The sequence below is a fragment of the Coregonus lavaretus genome (assembly GCF_964263955.1).
Source record: "Coregonus lavaretus genome assembly, chromosome: 24".
Taxonomy (NCBI): Eukaryota; Metazoa; Chordata; class Actinopteri; order Salmoniformes; family Salmonidae; genus Coregonus; species Coregonus lavaretus.
In genome coordinates this window covers 23,971,353-23,993,359 of record NC_140011.1, presented here as the reverse complement: position 1 = coordinate 23,993,359, position 22,007 = coordinate 23,971,353, and the positions used below count along the sequence as shown (strand labels likewise).

Here is a 22,007-nt window from a genome sequence, read left to right as displayed (position 1 = left end):
ATCACCCTGATATGATACAACAACAAATTCTAAATTCAGACATCGAGTTACCTGGCCTATTTGAAATACCACACCTGACACGAATTTGCCACGGTCACTAGGGAGCTTTTGCGCCCCTAGCGGAAATATAGTTTATTGCATCACCGACTGATCCCAAATTAATGACGTGGTGCGGTTCGTCTACCGGACGATAAGGATGGCCGACCAGAGCAGGCAAATCAAACTCGCCGCAGCCAAGAAAAAGGTAAACAAATTCATTCCCACAACACAGGAAATATAACAGGTATTTCATCCATTACTCTGTTCGAGTTGTCAGTAGTTTCAGGTTTTCACGAACCCCGTGTGATGTTGACATTCCACGTCCTCCGACCTTTCTGCAGTCGCCCATCTCAACTCGCCTCCTCCTCCTATGGCTGTCAGTGCGCACGAAATGCCGAGGATTCGATTGGGCCTCTAATCTTAGCTAGAACGATTATGTGGACGATTTATACCGGGCAGTGAATTGAAAAGTTTGCTAGTAATGCTACTCGGCTAGGTATAAACCTTCTGTGATTTGATCAAACCAAGTGGCAAGGTAGTTGGCTATATCAAGCTACCGTGCTGATGTTTAGCTAACGTTAGCCATAGCGATTTAGCTAGCTAACATTAGCTAGCTAGCTACCGATGAACTGACATGTAGCACGTTAGCCAGTCGACTCGGCACAATATGATACTAACTCAATATAATATAGAATGAGGTGTCCGATGAATAGGCATGTTTATTGACACTTTTAACCTTAAGTAACTAACTTACGATGAATGCTACCTAGCTAATTATTGAGTCATGTTTGACAAGAAACAGTGATGTGTCACTCAGTGAAGAGTGACTGATAGTTTTGACAGCAGACGCCCCACCCCTTCCCTGTCTCAGTGTGAGCTACCTGCTGTGTGAAGCTAGAGAGCCTAGCTAGAGAGCCTAGAACAGTTGTCTTTTGCAAGTCAACATTTCTGTCGCCCACTATCTCTGGACATGGTGATAATCACGTAACGTTAACAGTTACTGTTGTTGGGATCCAACTCTGGAATTTGAGATGGCATTGTATTGGATCTTTCTAAATAGTCGTTCCATTGTCACCCACACCAGTGATACCAACTGTGCATACTGTAGATCTCTAGTCGAATCGTATGGGATATTTCTGAATAGTCGCACCATTTTTAGCCACACCAAGGCTCCCTATACTTCCTCTGCGATATGATGAATGTCTGCTGATGTATTTAGTCTAGCAAAGGTGTGAGTTCCAGACAGTTGAGAGCTCTCATTGTCCTCTTCTCCTCCTCTCTTGTGCCGGCCAGCTGAAGGAGTTTCAGCAGAAGAGTTCTCCTGCCAGTGGGGGAGGGGGTGGAAATGGAGGAGGAGGAGAAGAACCAGGGGCCAAGAAGAAGAGGAAGGTGAAGGGAGGGAGCCAACCAGACACACCATCAGCTGACCGACACGCTCCAGACAATGTGAGTCACCCAGCTGCATGCTGGCTGGCTGGCCGTCTGTCTGTCTGCGTGTATGTTATGACTGAGTACTCTTTCTGCACACTGCTTCCTTGCAAGGTTTCACTTGCCGACATTTGCATTTCAATAACAAAGTGAAACGTTGCAAGAAAGCAGTCTGATTGATGATACTTCCTCTCTGGAATCACATTGAACGTTCCAGTGCAGCTTCCGACTTTTACTGGATGTGTGAGTGCGTCCCTTTGCAAGTTTACTGTCAGTGTTTGTCATATGTCAGATTATGGTATGTGAAACGCAGCTATGCTCCAGCTATTAAAGGATATGTCTGTCAATTTGTATTCCCGTCAGGACGTTGCATCTTAACACACACGCCCTTCTGTTTGGTTAAGAATCAATATTATGTTGATGTGTGTTTAATCGTAAAAGAATGACATCAGGTTGGCCATTTTTTCTTAGTAATGTGGGGAGTCAGGGGCAGTAGATGGTTGCTGTAATAATTCTATAGTTCCTGGATCTTTTTTTGCATTCCTCCCTATATACTGCCTTAAACTGTTCCCCAAGGGAAGCCTTTCTGCCATCAGTATAGACTTAGCCTGTGCTCCCATCCAGACAGTCACAATGACAGTAATTTGTTTGGAGGAACATTGTCACAGAGTCAAATCTTTTCTGTACCTCCAGAGACGGATATGATTGTGATGAGTCGGTCACTAACATGTGGAACCAGGTTGTGGGCTTTAAAGTCTTCCTCTTTCAGTGAATGCCCAGTTCCAAATGGACCTCTAGCCTTAATCCAAAGCACTTTTTGAAAATCTAAAAGGAAATGTAGCTATTAGCATTGTGGTAGTACCTCCACCCTTTGGTAGGCTAGCTAGGTTGAAGTTCCACCATATTGATTCCACCTATTCACGTACAACAACAGGTGCTTAGCGGTAGATAGGGGATAGGGTTCTATGGGTGCTAGTCTCCCTTTTTACATCACCTCTTGCTGTCTTTCTTCCTCACTTGCTCATTCACTGTCCCTCCCTCTTTCACCCTTCCACTCCCCCTTTCCTCTGCCGTAGATTCAGAGTATTCTGAAAGGTTTTAGACAGACCAATGGAGTAACTCTGCCTGCCTATGGCAAAACCCAGGTGAGCCTCTCTCTCTCCTTCCTTCCTTCCTTCTCTCTCTTGGGCTATCATTCTTCCCTGCTATCTTTTCTTTTGTCCATTTTGTTCTTTTACGCCTGTCTCTCTCCTTCTACTTCACTCTCTCTTGAGCTCTCTTTGTATCTGTCCCACTCCTTCCCTACTGTTTCTCTATCCCACCCCTTCTGTTGTTTTTGCTCCTCTTCTCTCCTGCATGATATTCCTTATGGTCACTGGTGGCTCATCAGTCATTTTGCTACAGTGAGAGAAGTGCTTGGTATTTATTTTGCCATTGTTGACTTATTAAGAATCTACTAGTATTAAGCCTAGCTAAATGTTTGTTTTTTCTGAGATGGGTCAGTCCATCAGGGGCATGAGGTTGATTTGGTAGTATGTGTTGATATAGCATGTTTATAACTTCCGGACCAGATGTTTGTTTACTTTATTTACCATACCGGCATGTCTCCATCAGTGAAAACAAGATGTGTGTGATTGTCCGTCCATGTGCTGTCTGACACTACCTTGTTTTCTAGGATAGAATGATGTGTATGTATGTATGCGGGTGCTGTGTATGTTTCCAAATTGCTGTAACCACACTCTCTGGATGAGCACTGAAAAGTAATGGCTATGTGTGTGCTGCTGCCTCAGACCCACGTCCATGGGGAGGTGAGGGGGTCCCCAGTTACCCAGCTACTGGAGTACCCAAACGGAGAGGCTGGCCGCGGCTCTCCTGTGTCTAACCCTGCTGGCTCTGCTACTAACCCTGAGTGTGCCAGCCACGCCCACAACACTGACCTGCAGCAGGTGTGTCCCTCCGTCAGACTTCTATCGGTCTCTATCTCTCGGTCTCTATCTCTCGGTCTCTATCTCTCGGTCTCTCTGTCTCTCTCTCTGTCTCTCTCTGTCTCTCTCTCTGTCTCTCTCTCTCTCTCTCTCTGTCTCTCTCTCGGTCTCTCTCTCTCTCTCTGCTTTTTCCCGTCACCACCTCCTCTCTACAGGATGGGCCTGTTCACTCCTGACCTCCGGTTGCTGGCCCGCTTATCTAACCTTGAGGCTGCAATGTATAAGGCTTATCACCCTATAACAGCCATCATTGATTTGGATGGATAGGCCTAGCTTATGTTTAACGTATTCACCTCCATCAGTTTCACTCACAGGTATTTCCTCTCTTTCTTTCTCTCCTTCTCTCTGCCGCAGAACTGCACCCATGACGGTAATGAAAACCATGCGGATGAGAATAGGTTGGTCACCTCATCATCCAATACACACACACCTCTCAGTCCCTCTTCAGAATGAGTGTACCCACTGGTCCTCACTGCCCCTTATCTACCCTTCACAGCCCTGCCCCCCTCGCCTGCAGCTGTTGATCTCTCTCTCTCTCACACACACACACACACACACACACACACACACACACACACACACACACACACACACACACACACACACACAGAATATGTAGCACAGTTGCTGGCAGTGCAGCTTCTCACATTGAATGCGCCATTACCCAATAAGACTGGTGTGTTCATTACCAAATAACACTGGGCTAATGTTATCGTTTTTTTCGTGTGTGTGCCACCAGACCCCTGTCGTCCACAGAGAGCCTGTGGCAAGTCTCACAGCAGCTCAACGGCCTACTCTCTGGGGTATGTACTTTATGGCCACAAAAAGGAGAAATTTGGTCTTTAAAATACAGTCGACCCCTGAGAAGTGCACATTGGATAAGCGCAAGCACCTCACCAGTCCCAATGAGGATACACTCTCTTACTTGCTTTGGATATATGCTTGCTCCCGGTTTAGTGTGTTGCATAATCGAGTGTTATTTGTGATACTCTCATTAGCTTTGAGAAGCTTGATTTATTGTGGTTTGACTTGTACTGTTTTGTTTCTTTCTGACCTATTCTAGTCATCCACCGCCTATATAAATGGAGACAATGCTCACTCGCCTGCCAATGAAAAAGAACTGGAGGTAAGTGACACATCACAACACCACACGTTGCCCCCTTTCCATGGACACAGGTAAAAGCACTATAAAATGCAATCCATTTGTCCTGATCAGACAGACCCAGTCCCACTCTCTCTCCGAAGGTGCCCTTGGTTAAGCCTCATGTTCACTACCTTCAGTGTGTCTACATCCACACTCGCCAGATCAATCTTGTGGTTTTTCTTTGGAGGTGTGTGTGTGTGGCCCCAGGTTATGTAGAGGTATTCTGTCCTCCGTCCACTCTCACTCCACACAGGCCCCTCTCCTCTCTCACAATCCCTCCATTCTTGCTCTCTGTGCAGGAATGTGACTGGCCTCGGCCACACAGCTCACACGACCACTCCTCCTATTCCTGCCCTGTGTCCGGGCTTGGGTACACACACACACACACACACACGTACTCCACATAAGTGATACTCATGATTATAACTGAGTTTGTGTTGCATAGCTGAGACAACAATGCAATCTGAAAGATCGTCACATTCAGAACAGAGCAAATGTATGAAATGCTGTCCAGGCCGCCCCACTGTACCTTGCCCTGGCCCTGCATACAACGTTTAATACATTAAAAATATATTTAGTCTGCTCCATTCATATATCGCTCTTGTCTAATAGTCCTCAGACCTCACCTGGTAGATTGCCTTGCAGTTTGATGGACTCTATATAGAGAATCACTCCTGTTTGCAAGTAACATTTTCAGGCGTCATCTTTCGAAAGCCTTGACCGGAGCTGGCTATATGTATTACCCTCTCTTTAGGATTTTAAAGGGTACAACATTTTGTTACAGTGACTACTAGCTTGTAACTTGTTAAATTGGCTGAGATCATATTAGGGACTTGGATGTTCTTATTGTGGACATCTGGAGAAACAGAGGTCATGCGAACCCATTAGATTACCCTCTCCAGTCTGAACAGGTATTACTGAACGCTCCACTAGCTACCCATGCCCCTGTCCTCACTGTGTATGACTTCACTGAATACTAGTAGGACCAACAAGAACCTGCTGAGATCTTTTTCTGTTTTGTTGTTCACATTTTCCATCCCGGAAGGAGATGGAGAATGTGTGATTTACTTTCCCATTAATGAGTTAGTGTTTGTATGTCTCCTCCCATCGCTGTTTTTCTTTTCCTTCTTCAATTCACTCACTCCCTTCCTCCCCCTCTCTTTTTATTTTTATTTTGATGCATGCGCGCACGTCAGAGTGGAAACCAGGATCTGGCAGCCGCACTGGACTCCAGCAAACTAACAAACAATCGGCTCAATACCAAGCTAGAACAGCTGGTAAGAGTGTGTGCGCGTGGGAGTTTGGCATTCTTCCTTGTGTGGCAAATAACCCCTGACAGCCCCCATAGCAAGACTGACTGGCCACAGATTGACTAGCAAATGGCGTAACACCTTGGATAAACAGCAGCTGCGCTGAGTGGTAGCACAGTCAGTCAGTTGATCATGTCATGCATTGTTTTGTTTTAACACCTCACAAATAATGTAATTGCACTGCACTGTTCCCATTGGTAACACCCAAGCTTTTACATGCTCACCAAGATGGACACGATGAATAAAATGAGGGTATGTTTAGACCAACTGCACTGATATTTCTTCTGGAGCTAGCTTGCTAAACCGTTGCTAACCCCACTGGCTAGGCTAATACGCTGCTGTGCTTCTCTGAGTATGCGAGGGAGGTTCTCTGGTGCTCGTTAGTGATTTGACTCCTGAAGAGTGAAAGGAAATGACATGTTGAAGGGTTAGATGGGTGACTTACTGTAGATGGTGTGGTGGTGGCTTGAAGTCTATGAGGTGGGGATGATGATGTCATGGATTTTTCCTCTGTCCTGTTTGTCTGACAGACCAAGCAATCTCAGGAGCTCACAGATCAGCTGCAAAAGGTGAGCATAAAAATAAACTCTCTTTCTCATTCTCTCGTCTCCTCCTCAGTGGACGATGACAGGATGTTTTCTGTGTGCTTTCTTTGATCAGGAGCGAAGAGAGTTTGAACAGAAGTGTATGAGGGAGCAAGGAGCAATGCGGGAACAGCTACAGGTATACACACCCACCCACACACACACACACACACACACACACACACACACACACACACACACACACACAGAAGAAGAAGGAACTTCAAGGTTTCTCATCCTCTCAGAGCACTTTTCTGAATCCATTTGAAGACCTTTAAAAGCAATTCTCTAATTTTCACTATGCAGTTCCAGATGTGTGCTATGTATCTGCCTTAAGGGCCAGTACACCATGTGTTGTTGCCTTTTTACCCAGGGATGCATGCACTGATATACTGAACAAAATACGTTCTCATCATTCCAAATGAAACAAAGCTTGATTTGTATCCGATATTTACAAATTGTATCATGCGAGGCTTCAGTAACTGGTCTGTCTGTGTCTCTCTTTCCCTCTCTCTCTCTCTCTCTGTCTGTCTCTATATCTGTCTCTGTCTCTCTGTCTGTGTATCTGTCTGTCCGTCCTCTCCCCCAGGTCCACATCCAGACCATCGGCATCCTGGTGTCGGAGAAATCAGAGCTGCAGACCGCTCTGTCATACACACAGCAGGCTGCCCGCCAGAAAACAGGTGAGTGCTTGTACCCTGTGTGAGAAAGAGAAAGCATGTAATCGTCCCAAGTCTGTGTTGTGTGTCTATGAATGCGAGCGTGAACGTGTTCAGTAATGTGATGTATTGTGGTGTGTGTTTAGGGGAAGCTGAGGAGGTGAGAGAGAAGGAGATGTCGTTGATCTGTGTAATATGAATGTGTGTGAGAGTCTGTTTGTGTTGGTGCTCACTAAGTGTGTGTGTGTGTGTTCTTTCGTTCAGGGGAGGCTGAGGAGCTGAGTAACCGTCTCCAGGCCACCAAACAGAGAGTCTCTGAGCTGGAGAGAACCCTGTTCTCTGTCTCCACACAACATAAACAGTTTGACAAGGTAACACACAGAAAGAAACTGTTTGGGAAGGCAACCTACTGTAGTCACACACTGAACAAAGACAGTTTGAGAAGGTAGTCTACGCACGACTGATATTGCTACAGTTACTTGAATGCAATGACCGATGAGTATCGATTTGAGCTTTGCAGTAATGTCTAACATATGATTGATGTTCTCTTGTGCAGCATAACAAAGAGCTAGAGAAAGAGAGAGACAACCTGAGGCTAGAGGTGTACAGACTAAAGTAAGTCTTCCCCTGATTATGCTGGCATTCTACTCGATGGCTGGCCTTGTATCATATTTCCTTGTTTGATTTGTGGACTAGGTAGGGAAAGGAATATGGTGGAAACCACACCTTGTGAGTTTGTCTGTGATTGTGATACAGGGAGAGAGATGCCTGTCATCTGAGGCGAGGCAATGCAGAGGCTCTTTGTGTGCGTGCACATTCCTACCTGACCCTCTATCTCTCATTGCAGTAGTGTGAGTGAGGAGGGGAGGCAGCAGAGTTCAGAGCTGTCAGAGCAGCTCAAGCTGAGGATGAGTGAGAACAACGACATGAGACTGGACCTGGAGGAACTGCGCAAGAGACTGGAGATGGCTGACGACATGTTGCAACAGGTAGGTACACACACACACACACACAATCTCTCTCTCACTCACTTAATCACTCACATACACTCTCATCGTCATCATTTGTTTCGCAGGTGTTCAATTCTCTTTCTTTTTTTTATTCCTAGTTTTCCAGTCAGTCAGGGCCTCCCAGTGCCAACCAGCAGATGCAGTTACTACTGGAGGAGAAACTACAGATTGAGGCACACACTGCTCAGGTAGGTGTGTGTGTGTTGAATATTTTCCCGGTATTTTATAAATGTTCCATCCCGAGAATAAATCCCTTTTCTCCCAGGTAACTTGGTATTTCCCGCCAAAACCGGAAGTGTCATGTAAAAGCACTATAAAGCATATAAATAGGCCTATGTGTGGATTTGATTAGAGCTTTGATCGGAAATTCAAGCCTGATGCTACATTTAATGAGCCCAAGCCCAAAAAAGCCCAAATGATTGTGCCGTTATCCAATACATACAGTGCATTCGGAAAGTATTCAGACCCCTTGACTTTTTCCACATTTTGTTACGTTACAGCCTTATTCTAAAATTGATTAAATTGTTTTTTTCCCTCATCAATCTACACACAATACCCCATAATGACAAAGCACAAACAGGCTTTTAGAAATGTTAGCAAATGTATATATAAAAAAAATATATGAAATATCACATTTACATAAGTATTCAGACCCTTTACTCAGTACTTTGTTAAAGCACCTTTTGCAGCGATTACAGCCTCGAGTCTTCTTGGGTATGACGCTACAAGCTTGGCACACTTGTATTTGGGGAGTTTCTCCCATTCTTCTCTGCAGATCCTCTCAAGCTCTGGCAGGTTGGATGGGGAGCGTCGCTGCACAGCTATTTTCAGGTCTCTCCAGAGATGTTCGATCGGGTTCAAGTCGGTGCTCTGACTGGGCCAAACAAGGACATTCAGAGACTTCTCCTGAACCCATTCCTGCATTGTCTTGGCTGTGTGCTTAGGGTCGTTGTCCTGTTGGAAGGTGAACATTCGCCCCAGTCTGAGGTCCTGAGTGCTCTGGAGAAGGTTTTCATCAAGGATCTCTCTGTACTTTGCTCTGTTCATCTTTCCTTCGATCCTGACTAGTCTCCCAGTACCTGCTGCTGAAAAACATCCCCACAGCATGATGCTGCCACCACCATGCTTCACCGTAGGGATGGTGCCAGGTTTCCTCCAGACGTGACGATTGGCATTCAGGCCAAAGAGTTCAATCTTGGTTTCATCAGACCAGAGAATGTTGTTTCTCATGGGCTGAGTCCTTTGGTGCATTTTGGCAATCTCCAAGCGGGCTGTCATGTGCCTTTTACTGAGGAGTGGCTTCCGTCTGGCCACTCTACCATAAACATCTGGTTGGTGGAGTGCTGCAGAGATGGTTGTCCTTCTGGAAGGTTCTCCCATATCCACAGAGGAACTCTGGAGCTCTGTCAAAGTGACCATCGGGTTCCTGGTGACCTCCCTGACCAAGGCCCTTCTCCCCCGATTGCTCAGTTTGGCCGGGCGGCCAGCTGTAGGAAGAGTCTTGGTGGTTCCAAAACTTCTTCCATTTAAGAATGATGGAGGCCACTGTGTTCTTGGGGACCTTCAATGCTGCAGATCTGTGCCTCGACACAATCCTATCTCGGAGCTCTACGGACAATTCCTTCCACCTCATGGATTGGTTTTTGCTCTGACATGCACTGTCAACTGTGGGACCTTATATTGACAGGTGTGTACCTTTCCAAATCATGTCCAACCAATTGAATTTACCACAGGTGGACTCCAATCAAGTTGTGGAAACACCTCAAGGATGATAAATGGAAAAGGGATGCACCTGAGCTCAATTTCGAGTCTTAAAGCAAAGGGTCTGAATACTTATGTAATTAAGGTATTTCTGTTTTTATTTGTAATAAATGTGCAAACATTTCTAAAAACCTTTTCACTTTGTCATTATGGGGTATTGTGTGTAGATTGATGAGGGTTATATACAGTTGAAGTCGGAAGTTTACATACACTTAGGTTGGAGTCATTAAAACTCGTTTTTCAAACACTCTAAAAATGTCTTGTTAACAAACTATAGTTTTGGCAAGTCGTTTAGGACATCTACTCAAGTCATTTTTCCAACAATTGTTTACAGACAGATTATTTCACTTATAATTCACTGTAACACAATTCCAGTGGGTCAGAAGTTTACATACACTAAGTTGACTGTGACTTTAAACAGCTTGGAAAATTCCAGAAAATTATGTCATGGCTTTAGAAGCTTCTGATAGGCTAATTGACATAATTTGAGTCAATTGGAGGTGTACCTGTGGATGTATTTCAAGGCCTACCTTCAAACTCAGTGCCTCTTTGCTTGACATCATGTGAAAATCAAAAGAAATCAGCCAAGACCTCAGGAAAAAGAACTGTAGACCTCCACAAGTCTGGTTCATCCTTGGGAACAATTTCCAAATGCCTGAAGGTACCACGTTCATCTGTACAAACAATAGTAGGCAAGTATAAACACCATGGAACCACGCAGCTGTCATACCGCTCAGGAAGGAGACGCGTTCTGACTCCTAGAGATGAACGTACTTTGGTGCGAAAAGTGCAAATCGATCCCAGAACAACAGCAAAGGACCTTGTGAAGATGCTGGAGGAAACGGGTACAAAAATATCTATATCCACAGTAAAACGAGTCCTATATTCGACATAACCTGAAAGGCCACTCAGCAAGGAAGAAGCCACTGCTCCAAAACCGCCATAAAAAAGCCAGATTACGGTTTGCAACTGCACATGGGGACAAAGATCGTACTTTTTGGAGAAATGTCCTCTGGTCTGATGAAACAAAAATAGAACTGTTTGGCCATAATGACCATCGTTATGTTTGGAGGAAAAAGGGGGTAGCTTGCAAGCCGAAGAACACCATCCCAACCGTGAAGCACGGGGGTGGCAGCATCATGCTGTGGGGGCGCTTTGCTGCAGGAGGGACTGGTGCACTTCACAAAATAGATGGCATCATGAGGAAGGAAAATTATGTGGTTATATTGAAGCAACATCTCAAGACACCAGTCAGGAAGTTAAAGCTTGGTTGCAAATGGGTCTTCCAAATGGACAATGACCCCAAGCATACTCCCAAAGTTGTGGCAAAATGGCTTAAGGACAACAAAGTCAAGGTATTGGAGTGGCCATCAAGCCCTGACCTCACCCCTATAGAAAATTTGTGGGCAGAACTGAAAAAGTGTGTGCGAGCAAGGAGGCCTACAAACCTGACTCAGTTACACCAGCTCTGTCAGGAGGAATGGGCCAAAATTTACCTAACTTATTGTGGGAAGCTTGTGGAAGGCTACCCGAAACGTTTGACCCACGTTAAACAATTTAAAGGCAATGCTACCAAATACTAATTGAGTGTATGTAAACTTCTGACCCACTGGGAATGTAATGAAATAAATAAAAGCTGAAATAAATCATTCTCTCTACTATTATTCTGACATTTCACATTCATAAAATAAAGTGGTGATCCTAACTGACCGAAGACAGGGAATATTTGATAGTTTTCCACAATTCCTGACATTTAATCCTGAGTTTAAATGTATTTGGCTAAGGTGTATGTAAACATCCGACTTCAACTGTATATTTTAATAATAAGGCTGTAACGTAACAGAATGTGGAACCTTTCAAGGGGTCCGAATACTTTCCGAATGCACTGTAGGTCTACATGCACTGTGATCCATACTGAGATGGGCTGTCTGTCCCCACCCTGAGCGTCGATGATTCATCATGCAGAGGCCGTAGAGAAGCCAGATTTAGACATTGCATATAATTTTACAGTTCGATTTCACTCATGCTGTTCATATAAATCATTTATTATAATATACCGGTCAATACACAGTTATTTATCCTGGGAAAAGGGAGAAGTTTTGGGCGGTAAATCTCGGTAACCGGGTTCCCACCATTCAACCCTAGTGTGTGTGTGCCTCTCTTTAAAGTTTTGACTGCCATGCCATTGTGTTAATGGTCTCTTTTGGTATCATCTATAGTTGATGGAGTCGGTTGCCCAGCTGCAGACAGAGAGAGACCGCTACGCTGAGCAGATCCAGGAGGAGGGACTAGTATGGAAGGACAAGACGGAGCAGCTGCTCTCTCAGGTGCACTATGCTACCACCCAATTAGCAGAACCTAAAGAGGTGGCATAGCCTCTGAACGTAGTGCTAGAAATACTTAGTCACTTTAAGGTTGAGTTGATTGACGTGTGTTTGTGTGTGTCCTGTGCAGGTGACCGTAGTAGCAGAGGAAAGGGACCGGAGTATCAGTCAGATCCAGGAGCTAGAAGCCCACATCACAGACCTGAAGCATGCTGCAGGTGAGACACACAGCTACCCTCCTTCTTGGTTTGCACATCAATGATTCTCAAAGACCAGCTTACTGCATTGAACCTCCCCATCCTGTCAATCATTATCATTAAAAGATTTGCATTGCCATAAGGACTCTCTTCTCCTCCCCAGCCCTTTTGTCCCAGGAGAGAGAGGGCCAGGCGGAGCCCAAGCCCTCAGGGACCTCAGAGAGTGAACTGGCCCTCCAGGGGGCACTCTGCAGCCTGCAGCAGGAGAGAGACTCGCTCAACGCACAGTTCCAAGCCCAGGTGATAACCTCACACATACACTGCCAGGAAATAATAACACACTGTGAATTTGCACTCTGAACACTCTGTCTCTTCAAGGCATAGACTGATAAGATGAATTATGGGGTGGGTTGGTGCTGGGCTGGAAAGAAATCCTGCACACCTTGTCCATCCCTGTTGTGTCTCACAAGTGAAAACCCACTGTTCTCCGCCCTCCCTTCCCTCTTTATAGCTGCGTGACAACGAGCAGTTGAGTCGCATGTGCTCGGAGCAGGAGTCCCGTCTCTCAGAGCTGGAGCGCCATGCGGAGCGCGGGGCCGAGGATGCAGAGGACCGCAGGCGCATGCTGGAGGACGTGCAGAGTGACAAGGCCACCATCAGCCGCGCCCTGGCCCAGAACCGCACCCTTAAAGACCAACTGGCCGAGCTGCAGAACGGCTTCGTCAAACTGGTAAAGAGGAGTGATGCCTTTTTACTCTCCTGTTTACTTATGTGAAGTAATCACTGATCTGCCAGGTTGGGTTGGTGTTAAACGTGGAATGTGTGGGAACTTATCTTCACTTATCCAGCCACATTCAGATTGGTGGTGACCTCATGAATGTGTTGAATGTCTCTCTGTCCTCCTAGACCAATGAGAACATGGAGCTGACCACTGCTCTGCAGTCAGAGCATCACGTGAAGAAGGAACTGGGACGCAGGATGGGACAACTACAGGAGGACCTGCACAATGTCAAGGAGCAGGTAGGGACGCACGCGCAAACACACTTCATGGTGAACAGGTACAGGAACAACATATAGACAGTCGCACATCTCCTCCATCCCTAGTTGGATTTGAAGTCGCAGGAGTACCAGGCGCTGCTGGAGCAGCGGGACCAGGTAGTGGCCCACCTACAGCAGTACTCTGCAGGCTACACAGCCCTGGCGTCAGAGCGAGAGCAGCTTCACAGACAGTACCTGCAGCAGAGCCAGCTGATGGACCGGCTGCAGCATGACGAGACCCAGGGAAGGGTTCAGTTGGAGATGAGCCACAAACAGCTGGAGCAATACCAGGTCAGGGACGCACACACACACACATGCGCATGTAGTCGCATGACACACACACACTATGCACGCGTACACACTGTGTATTCACCCCTCTGTTTCCCTCTGCAGAAGACGCTGGAGCAGTTGGCCAGAGACAATGAGCAGTTGAAGGCTGAAGTCACAGAGCTGCTCAACAGCTCAGCCCTGGCAACACCCTACAGAGACCAGGGAGACGGAGTGGAGAGCCAATCCCTGCCAGACAGTCCGCAGAAGTCCTCCATCGCTATCCCAGAAGACTTTGAGAGCCGTGAGGAGATGGTGAGGAGAATACACCTATCAGTGGTGTTAGGTGGGCTCTAGTGTTCCCAAATTCTGTGGAGAATCCTAAATTGAGGATATCCAAAGTATTTCTAAGATAATTGTCTCTGAAGAAGAATTATTCCCTTCCGTCTCTCTCAGGAGGAGTTTGTGCGCAGTGCGGTGTCGCGTGTGGAGGCAGAGAGAGACGAGGTGAGGAGCAGACTGGAGGAGGAGAGGAGACTGCACCTCGCTGCCCGACACCAGGCTGCAGCACTCATAGAGCACCACAGCCACAGTCATGACCATGACCACGACCATGAACACAACCATGACCATGAACACAGTCAAGGTCACGGTCAGAGCCACGACCACCGTCACAGCCATGATGACCACAGTCACTGTGAACACACAGGTGAGAGGAGGAGGAAAGGTGTGTGTATGCATGCACGTATTTGTGATTGTGTTTTCTAGGAACACTGCCAGTTTTGAGTGTGTTACCAGTGCAGTGTTTCTGACGGGTACCCCCCCCCCCCCCCCCTTCCTGTTAATCTCAGGTTCAGAGGGTGTACCAGTGGAGGTACATGAGGCCTTGTGTGTTGCCATGGAGAGGCTGCAGCAGCGCTTCACCTCTCTGATGCAGGAGAAGGCTGACCTGAAGGAGAGGGTAGAGGAGCTGGAACACCGTTGTATACAGCTGTCTGGAGAGACTGATACTATTGGTGAGAGAGATGCATACACACACACAGATATACCGCTGTATACAACTGTCTTCAGAGACGCTGTTGGTGAGACACTCGATCATCTCTCTGTCTGTAAAGACTGGCACTATTAGTGACGCGTACACACTCTCCACTTCCATTTTCTCACACACACTAACAGGGATGCACTTACACATTCACTCACATAGCGTGACAGTTCTTCTCATCCTATTCCTTCGTTGTGTTTGTCCAGGAGAGTACATCACCCTGTACCAGAACCAGAGAGCCATCATGAAGCAGAAACACATGGAGAAGGAGCAGTACATCAGTATGTTGGCCCAGGACAAAGAGGAGATGAAGGTACACACACACACACACACACACACACACACAAAGGTACACCATACACACACCAAACATGAGAGAGAAGCTGCAGCATAGCACCAGCAGCATAGCACCCTGCATCCCACTTCTGGCTTGTCTCTGAAGCTAAGCAGTGTTGGTCCTGGTTGAGACCAAATGTAGCTCGAAGTGTTGCTGGAGGGCCAGTAGGAGGCACTCTTTCCTCTGGTCAAAAAAAATGTAATAAAAATATCCCAATGCCCCCGGGCAGTGATTTGGGACATTGCCCTGTGTAGAGTGCAGTCTTTCGGATGGGACGTTAAACTGGTGTCCTGACTCTCTGTTGTCACTAAAAGATCCCATGGCACTTATCGTAAGAGTAGGATGTTAACCCCGGTGTCCTGGCTAAATTCCCAATCTGACCCTCATACCATCTTGGCCACCTAATCATCCCCAGCTTCCAATTGGCTCATTCATCCCCCCCTCCTCTCCCCTGTACCTGTTCCCCAGGTCATTGTTGTAAATGAGAATGTGTTCTCAGTCAACTTACCTGGTAAAATACATTTAAAAAATAGACCCCATGCACACACACTAGTAGTATTTAGGTATTTATTAGGATCCACATTAGCCGCTGCAAAAGCATCAGCCACTCTTCCTGGGGTCCACATGAAACATGACATAATACATAGTACAGAACATAATTAGTCAAGGACTGAACTACATACATTTCAGATTATTGCCAGTGTTTTGACTGTGCTTCTGTGCCCGTGCAGGCCAAACTGGCCGAGCTGCAGAACCTGGTGATGAGGTTGGTGGGTGAGAGGAACGAGTGGTACAGCCGCTACACTGGGGCGGTGGCTAGCGCTAATGCTATGGCTAACCCTGACCTGCTGCCAGCCGGCGAGGAGCAGGTCCAGGCTCACCACACACACAGACGCATGGAGCTCAACGCTGTGGATGGACAAGGTATGGGCGCACACAGGAAGGTACACCACATGCACACGCACACGCATGGAACTCAGCACTGTGGACGGACCAGATACACAAACACACATCAAATTGTATTTGTCACATGCTTCGTAGACAACCGGTGTAGACTAACAGTGAAATGCTTTTCCAACAATGCAGAGTTTAAGATAAGATAGAAAGTGAAATGGAAAATAGAAATGGTGACACAGTGAATAACGAATAAAAATAACATATATACAGTGAGGGAAAAAAGTATTTGATCCCCTGCTGATTTTGTATGTTTGCCCACTGACAAAGAAATGATCAGTCTATAATTTTAATGGTAGGTTTATTTGAACAGTGAGAGACAGAATAACAACAAAAAAATCCAGAAAAACGCATGTCAAAAATGTTATAAATTGATTTGCATTTTAATGAGGGAAATAAGTATTTGACCCACTCTCAATCAGAAAGATTTCTGGCTCCCAGGTGTCTTTTATACAGATAACGAGCTGAGATTAGGGGCACACTCTTAAAGGGAGTGCTCCTAATCTCAGATTGTTACCTGTATAAAAGACACCTGTCCACAGAAGCAATCAATCAATCAGATTCCAAACTCTCCACCATGGCCAAGACCAAAGAGCTCTCCAAGGATGTCAGGGACAAGAGTGTAGACCTACACAAGGCTGGAATGGGCTACAAGACCATCACCAAGCAGCTTGGTGAGAAGGTGACAACAGTTGTTGCAATTATTCACTAAATGGAAGAAACACAAAAGAACTGTCAATCTCCCTCGGCCTGGGGCTCCATGCAAGATCTCACCTCGTGGAGTTGCAATGATCATGAGAACAGTGAGGAATCAGCCCAGAACTACACGGGAGGATCTTGTCAATGATCTCAAGGCAGCTGGGACCATAGTCACCAAGAAAACAATTGGTAACACACTACGCTGTGAAGGACTGAAATCCTGCAGCGCCCGCAAGGTCCCCCTGCTCAAGAAAGCACATATACAGGCCCGTCTGAAGTTTGCCAATGAACATCTGAATGATTCAGAGGAGAACTGGGTGAAAGTGTTGTGGTCAGATCAGACCAAAATCGAGCTCTTTGGCATCAACTCAACTCGCCGTGTTTGGAGGAGGAGGAATGCTGCCTATGACCCCAAGAACACCATCCCCACCGTCAAACATGGAGGTGGAAACATTATGCTTTGGGGGTGTTTTTCTGCTAAGGGGACAGGACAACTTCACTGCATCAAAGGGACGATGGACGGGGCCATGTACCGTCACATCTTGGGTGAGAACCTCCTTCCCTCAGCCAGGGCATTGAAAATGGGTCGTGGATGGATATTCCAGCATGACAATGACCCAAAACACACGGCCAAGGCAACAAAGGAGTGGCTCAAGAAGAAGCACATTAAGGTCCTGGAGTGGCCTAGCCAGTCTCCAGACCTTAATCCCATAGAAAATCTGTGGAGGGAGCTGAAGGTTCGAGTTGCCAAACGTCATCCTCGAAACCTTAATGACTTGGAGAAGATCTGCAAAGAGGAGTGGGACAAAATCCTACAATCCAACTACAAGAAATGTCTGACCTCTGTGATTGCCAACAAGGGTTTTGCCACCAAGTACTAAGTAATGTTTTGCAGAGGGGTCAAATACTTATTTCCCTCATTAAAATGCAAATCAATTGATAACATTTTTGACATGCGTTCTTCTGGATTTTTTTGTTGTTATTCTGTCTCTCACTTTTCAAATAAACCTACCATTAAAATTATAGACTGATCATGTCTTTGTCAGTGGGCAAACGTACAAAATCAGCAGGGGATCAAATACTTTTTTCCCCCACTGTATATATATGCGTGTGTGTGTGTATATGGAATAGAACAACAATAATACACACACATATTAGTCATTATACTAACCTCCATGATCTCTCATCTCTCCCCCCTTCTCTCTCCAGAGTCTATGGATGTAAGTTCAGCCGTGGAGCCCGACTCCACCGACCTCCCTAACGGTGGCCCGTCAGACCAGGGCCAGGGGCTCCCCCCAGACTCCCATGCTCTGATGAGGCCCCAGGAGGACGGCACGACCAGGCAGATCATGCAGCTGCTCCAGGAGATCCAAAACCCCCAGGGGCCCCGCTCCGTGCCCTTCCTGGGGGACAACCCCTGCGTCCCCTTCTTTTACCGGCCCGACGAGCAGGACGAAGTCAAGATCCTGGTGGTCTGATGATGAGACTATGGAGATAACTGGCAGCGTTGGTTGGGATCCCTGGCTATGTTGGAGGATCTCTGAACACACACACACCATTCCACCACGTCACACTCGACTTAAGTCATCTAGGATTATACGTACACACACTTTTGGTTATACCGTCTCTCACACCATGCACACTCACTCTCTCCCGACATCGTCAAATTCTACTTTCTGGGAGAGGTTGTTTCCTCTCTTTCTCGCTCCTCCTTTTGAGTCCTTGGCTGGTCTCGCATGCTGTTTTTTCTTCATTGCACTAACAGAGTGACTAAGCATGTGAATTCCTTGTGTGAGTGTGGCTGCCTTCCTCTCCTCTTCCACCTCTTCCACCTCTGCAACCTCCTTACTTGCAGTGTGTGTCTGTCCGCTTTTTTTGCCTCCTTTAATTGGTATTTAATACCATTAGATTGAGATTCTTTCTGTGATTCTCTTGATGGAGAGAATATGTTTATTCCTGCACACTGATCCCTCTCCTCTGTTCACTATCCTCCGTCTCTCTCCCCCTCCCCTTCTCTGCCATTTGAACCAGAGGTGCAATAAAGGATCTCTGTCCCCTCTCCCTCAGTCATTGTCGATTATAGGAGAAATGTAAGGCTTTGAGTGAGACGTTAGCGGCAACAGTGTGTGTGTGTGCCGTGCGTATGTATGTATGGGAACTACTCTCACAGCCAGTGGACAAGCTTTAACTAATGTACTTCCCTCTTGTTTTGCATTACCAACGCTCTTTATAGTTCATAGTGTCCACATGCCAAACAGGAGCTTACAGTACCTTTCAGTGGAGACTGGTGGGAGGAACTATAGGAGGACGGGCTCATTGTGATGGTTGGAATGGAATATATGGAACGGTATCAAACACATAAAAAATTTGGAAACCACATGTTTGACTCCATTACATTAATTCCATTTCATCCCTGACAATGAGCACGTCCTCCTATAGCTCCTCCCACCAGCCTCCACTGGTACCTTTTATATGTTAAGGCACTAACTGGATCCTCATTCACAATGTGTCTGACTGGAGTAGAACTGGGCTAGTCTGTCTGTGTTTAGTAGTAGAGACAAACATGGCTTGGTTTTGCCTTGTGGGCTATTTCTCAATTCATTTTCTCATCTCCTTTCCTCCATGTCAACTGATGGGCGACAAGACTGACTCACTCAGACAAGTGGTCATGAATGGAAGAAGACTGTATCGAGACACAGCCCTTGGTAGCTGTTGGTATGTTCTATGGTAGTGGAGGGAGTTGTCTGGGTAGGGCAGGATAGCAGGTGGGGTAGAGGAGGGCAGGAGGAGTTGGGTACAGTACAGGAAGGAAGGAGGTAAGGGCCAGGCTGGAGCCTTGGCCTAACTGGGGTGGAAGTAAGTCAGGAAAGCATTGGTAAAGACACTAGCATTTGGAGTGATGAGAGCAGTTTGCACTGTTCACATCTAAGTCGTTTACTTCTAAGTAGGGAGACACCATAGGACGTCATAGGAAAGACAGGAACATGCATGTAGACACACATGGCTGCTCACCCCTACAACGACCTTGTCTATCCATTTGGTAACACTGAAATCTGAACATATGTATGGACAGTAGAGCTTTCTCTTATTCATGCAAATGAGCCAGTCAACTCAGTTGTATTCCTCAAGTTTGCTCTGCGTTCATTTATTTGAGGCCCCGTTTCATGGCACCAGTTGATCATCTTCAATTCCACTGTGCTTGTTGCCCCTCAACATATCTAATTTATAATTGAAGTCGTTCCCTTTGAGACTGGATGAAGTTGTGAGTCTGTTTGATAAATGATCCAATCTCAATTGTATCCTCATGATTTGAATGGAAGTTGTCTCTTCTCTCTAGAGTAACATGGACCTTTACTGTAGGTTTATTGCACAAAAATTGGACAGCGCTTCTAATCAAACCCTGTCCCATCTCGCATAGCTTTTCTATGGCAGATCCATTCTAGACATTTGATTTCTATACTTGGGAGCCCTATGATGTCATCATGTGCACTTTGGCACATCTGGGCTCAGGGTTCCTCTCGAGGCTATTGAATGAAGACTGTTAAAGTGACCGGAAGAGTGAGTTTGTGTGTATGTGCAGTGTGCACTAGGAGGATGTGTAGGTATGTACATATGAATAGAGGGTTGTAATAATTCTAGTAACACGAGGCATGGGCAATGGGGGTTAAGCTCTGCTGTTTTATTGACAGGTCCAGGAAGGTCCTCTGTTTTTAGATAACCTTACCATGATGACCCAATTAAAGGTCAAATTGCCATAGGCGCATCTCTGCCACCCTGCAGTTTTTGGGGAATTGTGTGTATTCCCATAATATTTAGGCTATTTTTTAATTTTTATGCTTCTAGTGTATCTCTGTTGACTACCAATGTCCGATATCTTTTTTAAATTCTAGAATGGAAGTCTTTAAACTGTCTGAAAAAAGGATTATGGTTTTGGTGATGCTATGTGAAGTGTGTTAAATGAGATCTAGAAATTAGTGGTTGTGGAGAAAGTGTTCAGGTGTGTGTGCACCTGGTCTGCACTATGGCAGTCGCTGAACCATGTCTATCCTGAAGCTAAGCACTTTTCGTAGTAGGACTTGACGTGGTTTCTGTTGAAAGTGATCCCATCTGAATATTTTCATTCCTGGCTTTCTTAGCATTCTCTTTTCCTTTAGAGTTATAACTTTGTTGGTAAAAGCAATATATTATTTTATAGTAATTTAAATCTATTGTTTTTGGGGTGGTGACGAGTGAATAAAAGTAACAGGTGAAATATAATTTTTTTCCACACTTTCTAATTCACAATGTTCTTTTGAATGAATGCGTGTGATTGAGCAGATAATGGCCTTCTGTTTAAAGGAACTGTATATACTGTAACTGTAACATATTGTATATTCATTCTGCCTGGAGTGTGGGAATAAGTGTGATGGCTGTTTGTAGTGTTGCTAGCAGCCCAGCATGCTTGTCTGTGTGTCTGTCTGAGCCATTGTTGGGTTCAGGACACACAGACAGCTGAAGTGAAGGGGTGGGGTACCGTCTGTGATTTAATACAAAGGAAAAAAATATTTATTTCTAATAAGTATCGAAACTAATCAGTTTTAATGCAATGTAGGTTCGTTATGAGAGAACAAAATGGCTTTCGACAGTATATTTCTGATGTGGTTTCTCCTGTATGTTTTTTTTCTCCCCTCCTGATTAAAACTGGTTGAGCAAAGTAAACAGCATCTGGTGAATGGATCCTTGTAAGTGCTGGAGTTTCTATCTTCAATATGTCCTATTAGAGATGTCATTGTGCGATTCCTCAACAAAAGACAATCAGACCATTTTGGTACAGTACACTGACTTTTAATGTCTTGACAAAGCACAGTCCTGTTGGACAGACACATTCCACCCACAGCAGTAAGATAAGATACAGGACGAAGTTGTCACAGCAGGATAGAATACAAACATTTACTCTGCCCCCTCTCCTCATTTCCTCTCCGGACAGAGACCGAGAAAGAAGCGACAAATTATTCTACATGCTACTAATCAAACAACCTGCCAATACTCAACACATCAATTGACGGGATTTCATATAACATTATTCACTTATTTATTCATTTGTTCGTTTTTGTTTTTATCATGTTTCATTGTACACATACTCAGTCACTTATTCATAATAATTTAATATTCAGTATTCATACATTGTCAACTAACCTCTAGACAAGTGGAACACAATTTCCATAAGATGCACCACACAGGATACATAGC

At 45.7% G+C, this 22,007-nt stretch overlaps 1 protein-coding gene across 3 annotated transcripts; it reads left to right on the top strand.

Annotated features, from left to right (window-relative positions):
- Positions 1-162: 162 nt before the first annotated feature.
- LOC311100322 (golgin subfamily A member 2-like) lies at positions 163-21,478 on the top strand. Of its 3 annotated transcripts, XM_084141197.1 has the most exons (26): positions 163-244; positions 1,333-1,485; positions 3,258-3,413; positions 3,807-3,850; positions 4,192-4,255; positions 4,516-4,578; positions 5,793-5,873; positions 6,437-6,475; positions 6,567-6,629; positions 7,080-7,173; positions 7,414-7,520; positions 7,706-7,764; positions 7,997-8,138; positions 8,258-8,347; positions 12,140-12,247; positions 12,375-12,462; positions 12,605-12,741; positions 12,953-13,171; positions 13,348-13,461; positions 13,546-13,770; positions 13,873-14,061; positions 14,203-14,455; positions 14,598-14,762; positions 14,995-15,101; positions 15,857-16,049; positions 17,988-21,478. In XM_084141197.1, the coding sequence occupies exons 1-26, from the start codon at positions 197-199 to the stop codon at positions 18,254-18,256; spliced, it is 3,270 nt and encodes a 1,089-aa protein (XP_083997323.1). In that variant the 5' UTR covers positions 163-196; the 3' UTR covers positions 18,257-21,478. The 3 variants fall into 3 exon arrangements, with proteins under 3 accessions (XP_083997323.1, XP_083997325.1, XP_083997324.1); XM_084141199.1 differs by lacking the exon at positions 3,258-3,413; XM_084141198.1 differs by lacking the exon at positions 5,793-5,873.
- The last annotated feature ends 529 nt before the right edge of the window (positions 21,479-22,007 follow it).

What these genes read in the sequence shown, in the direction of transcription:
- LOC311100322 (XM_084141197.1), top strand. Translation starts at nt 197, where the DNA reads ATGGCCGACCAGAGCAGGCAAATCAAACTCGCCGCAGCCAAGAAAAAG. An exon ending in TCGCCGCAGCCAAGAAAAAG is followed by an intron (nt 245 to 1,332) that starts GTAAACAAATTC and finishes TGTGCCGGCCAG; the next exon opens with CTGAAGGAGTTTCAGCAGAA. An exon ending in AACATAAACAGTTTGACAAG is followed by an intron (nt 7,521 to 7,705) that starts GTAACACACAGA and finishes TCTCTTGTGCAG; the next exon opens with CATAACAAAGAGCTAGAGAA.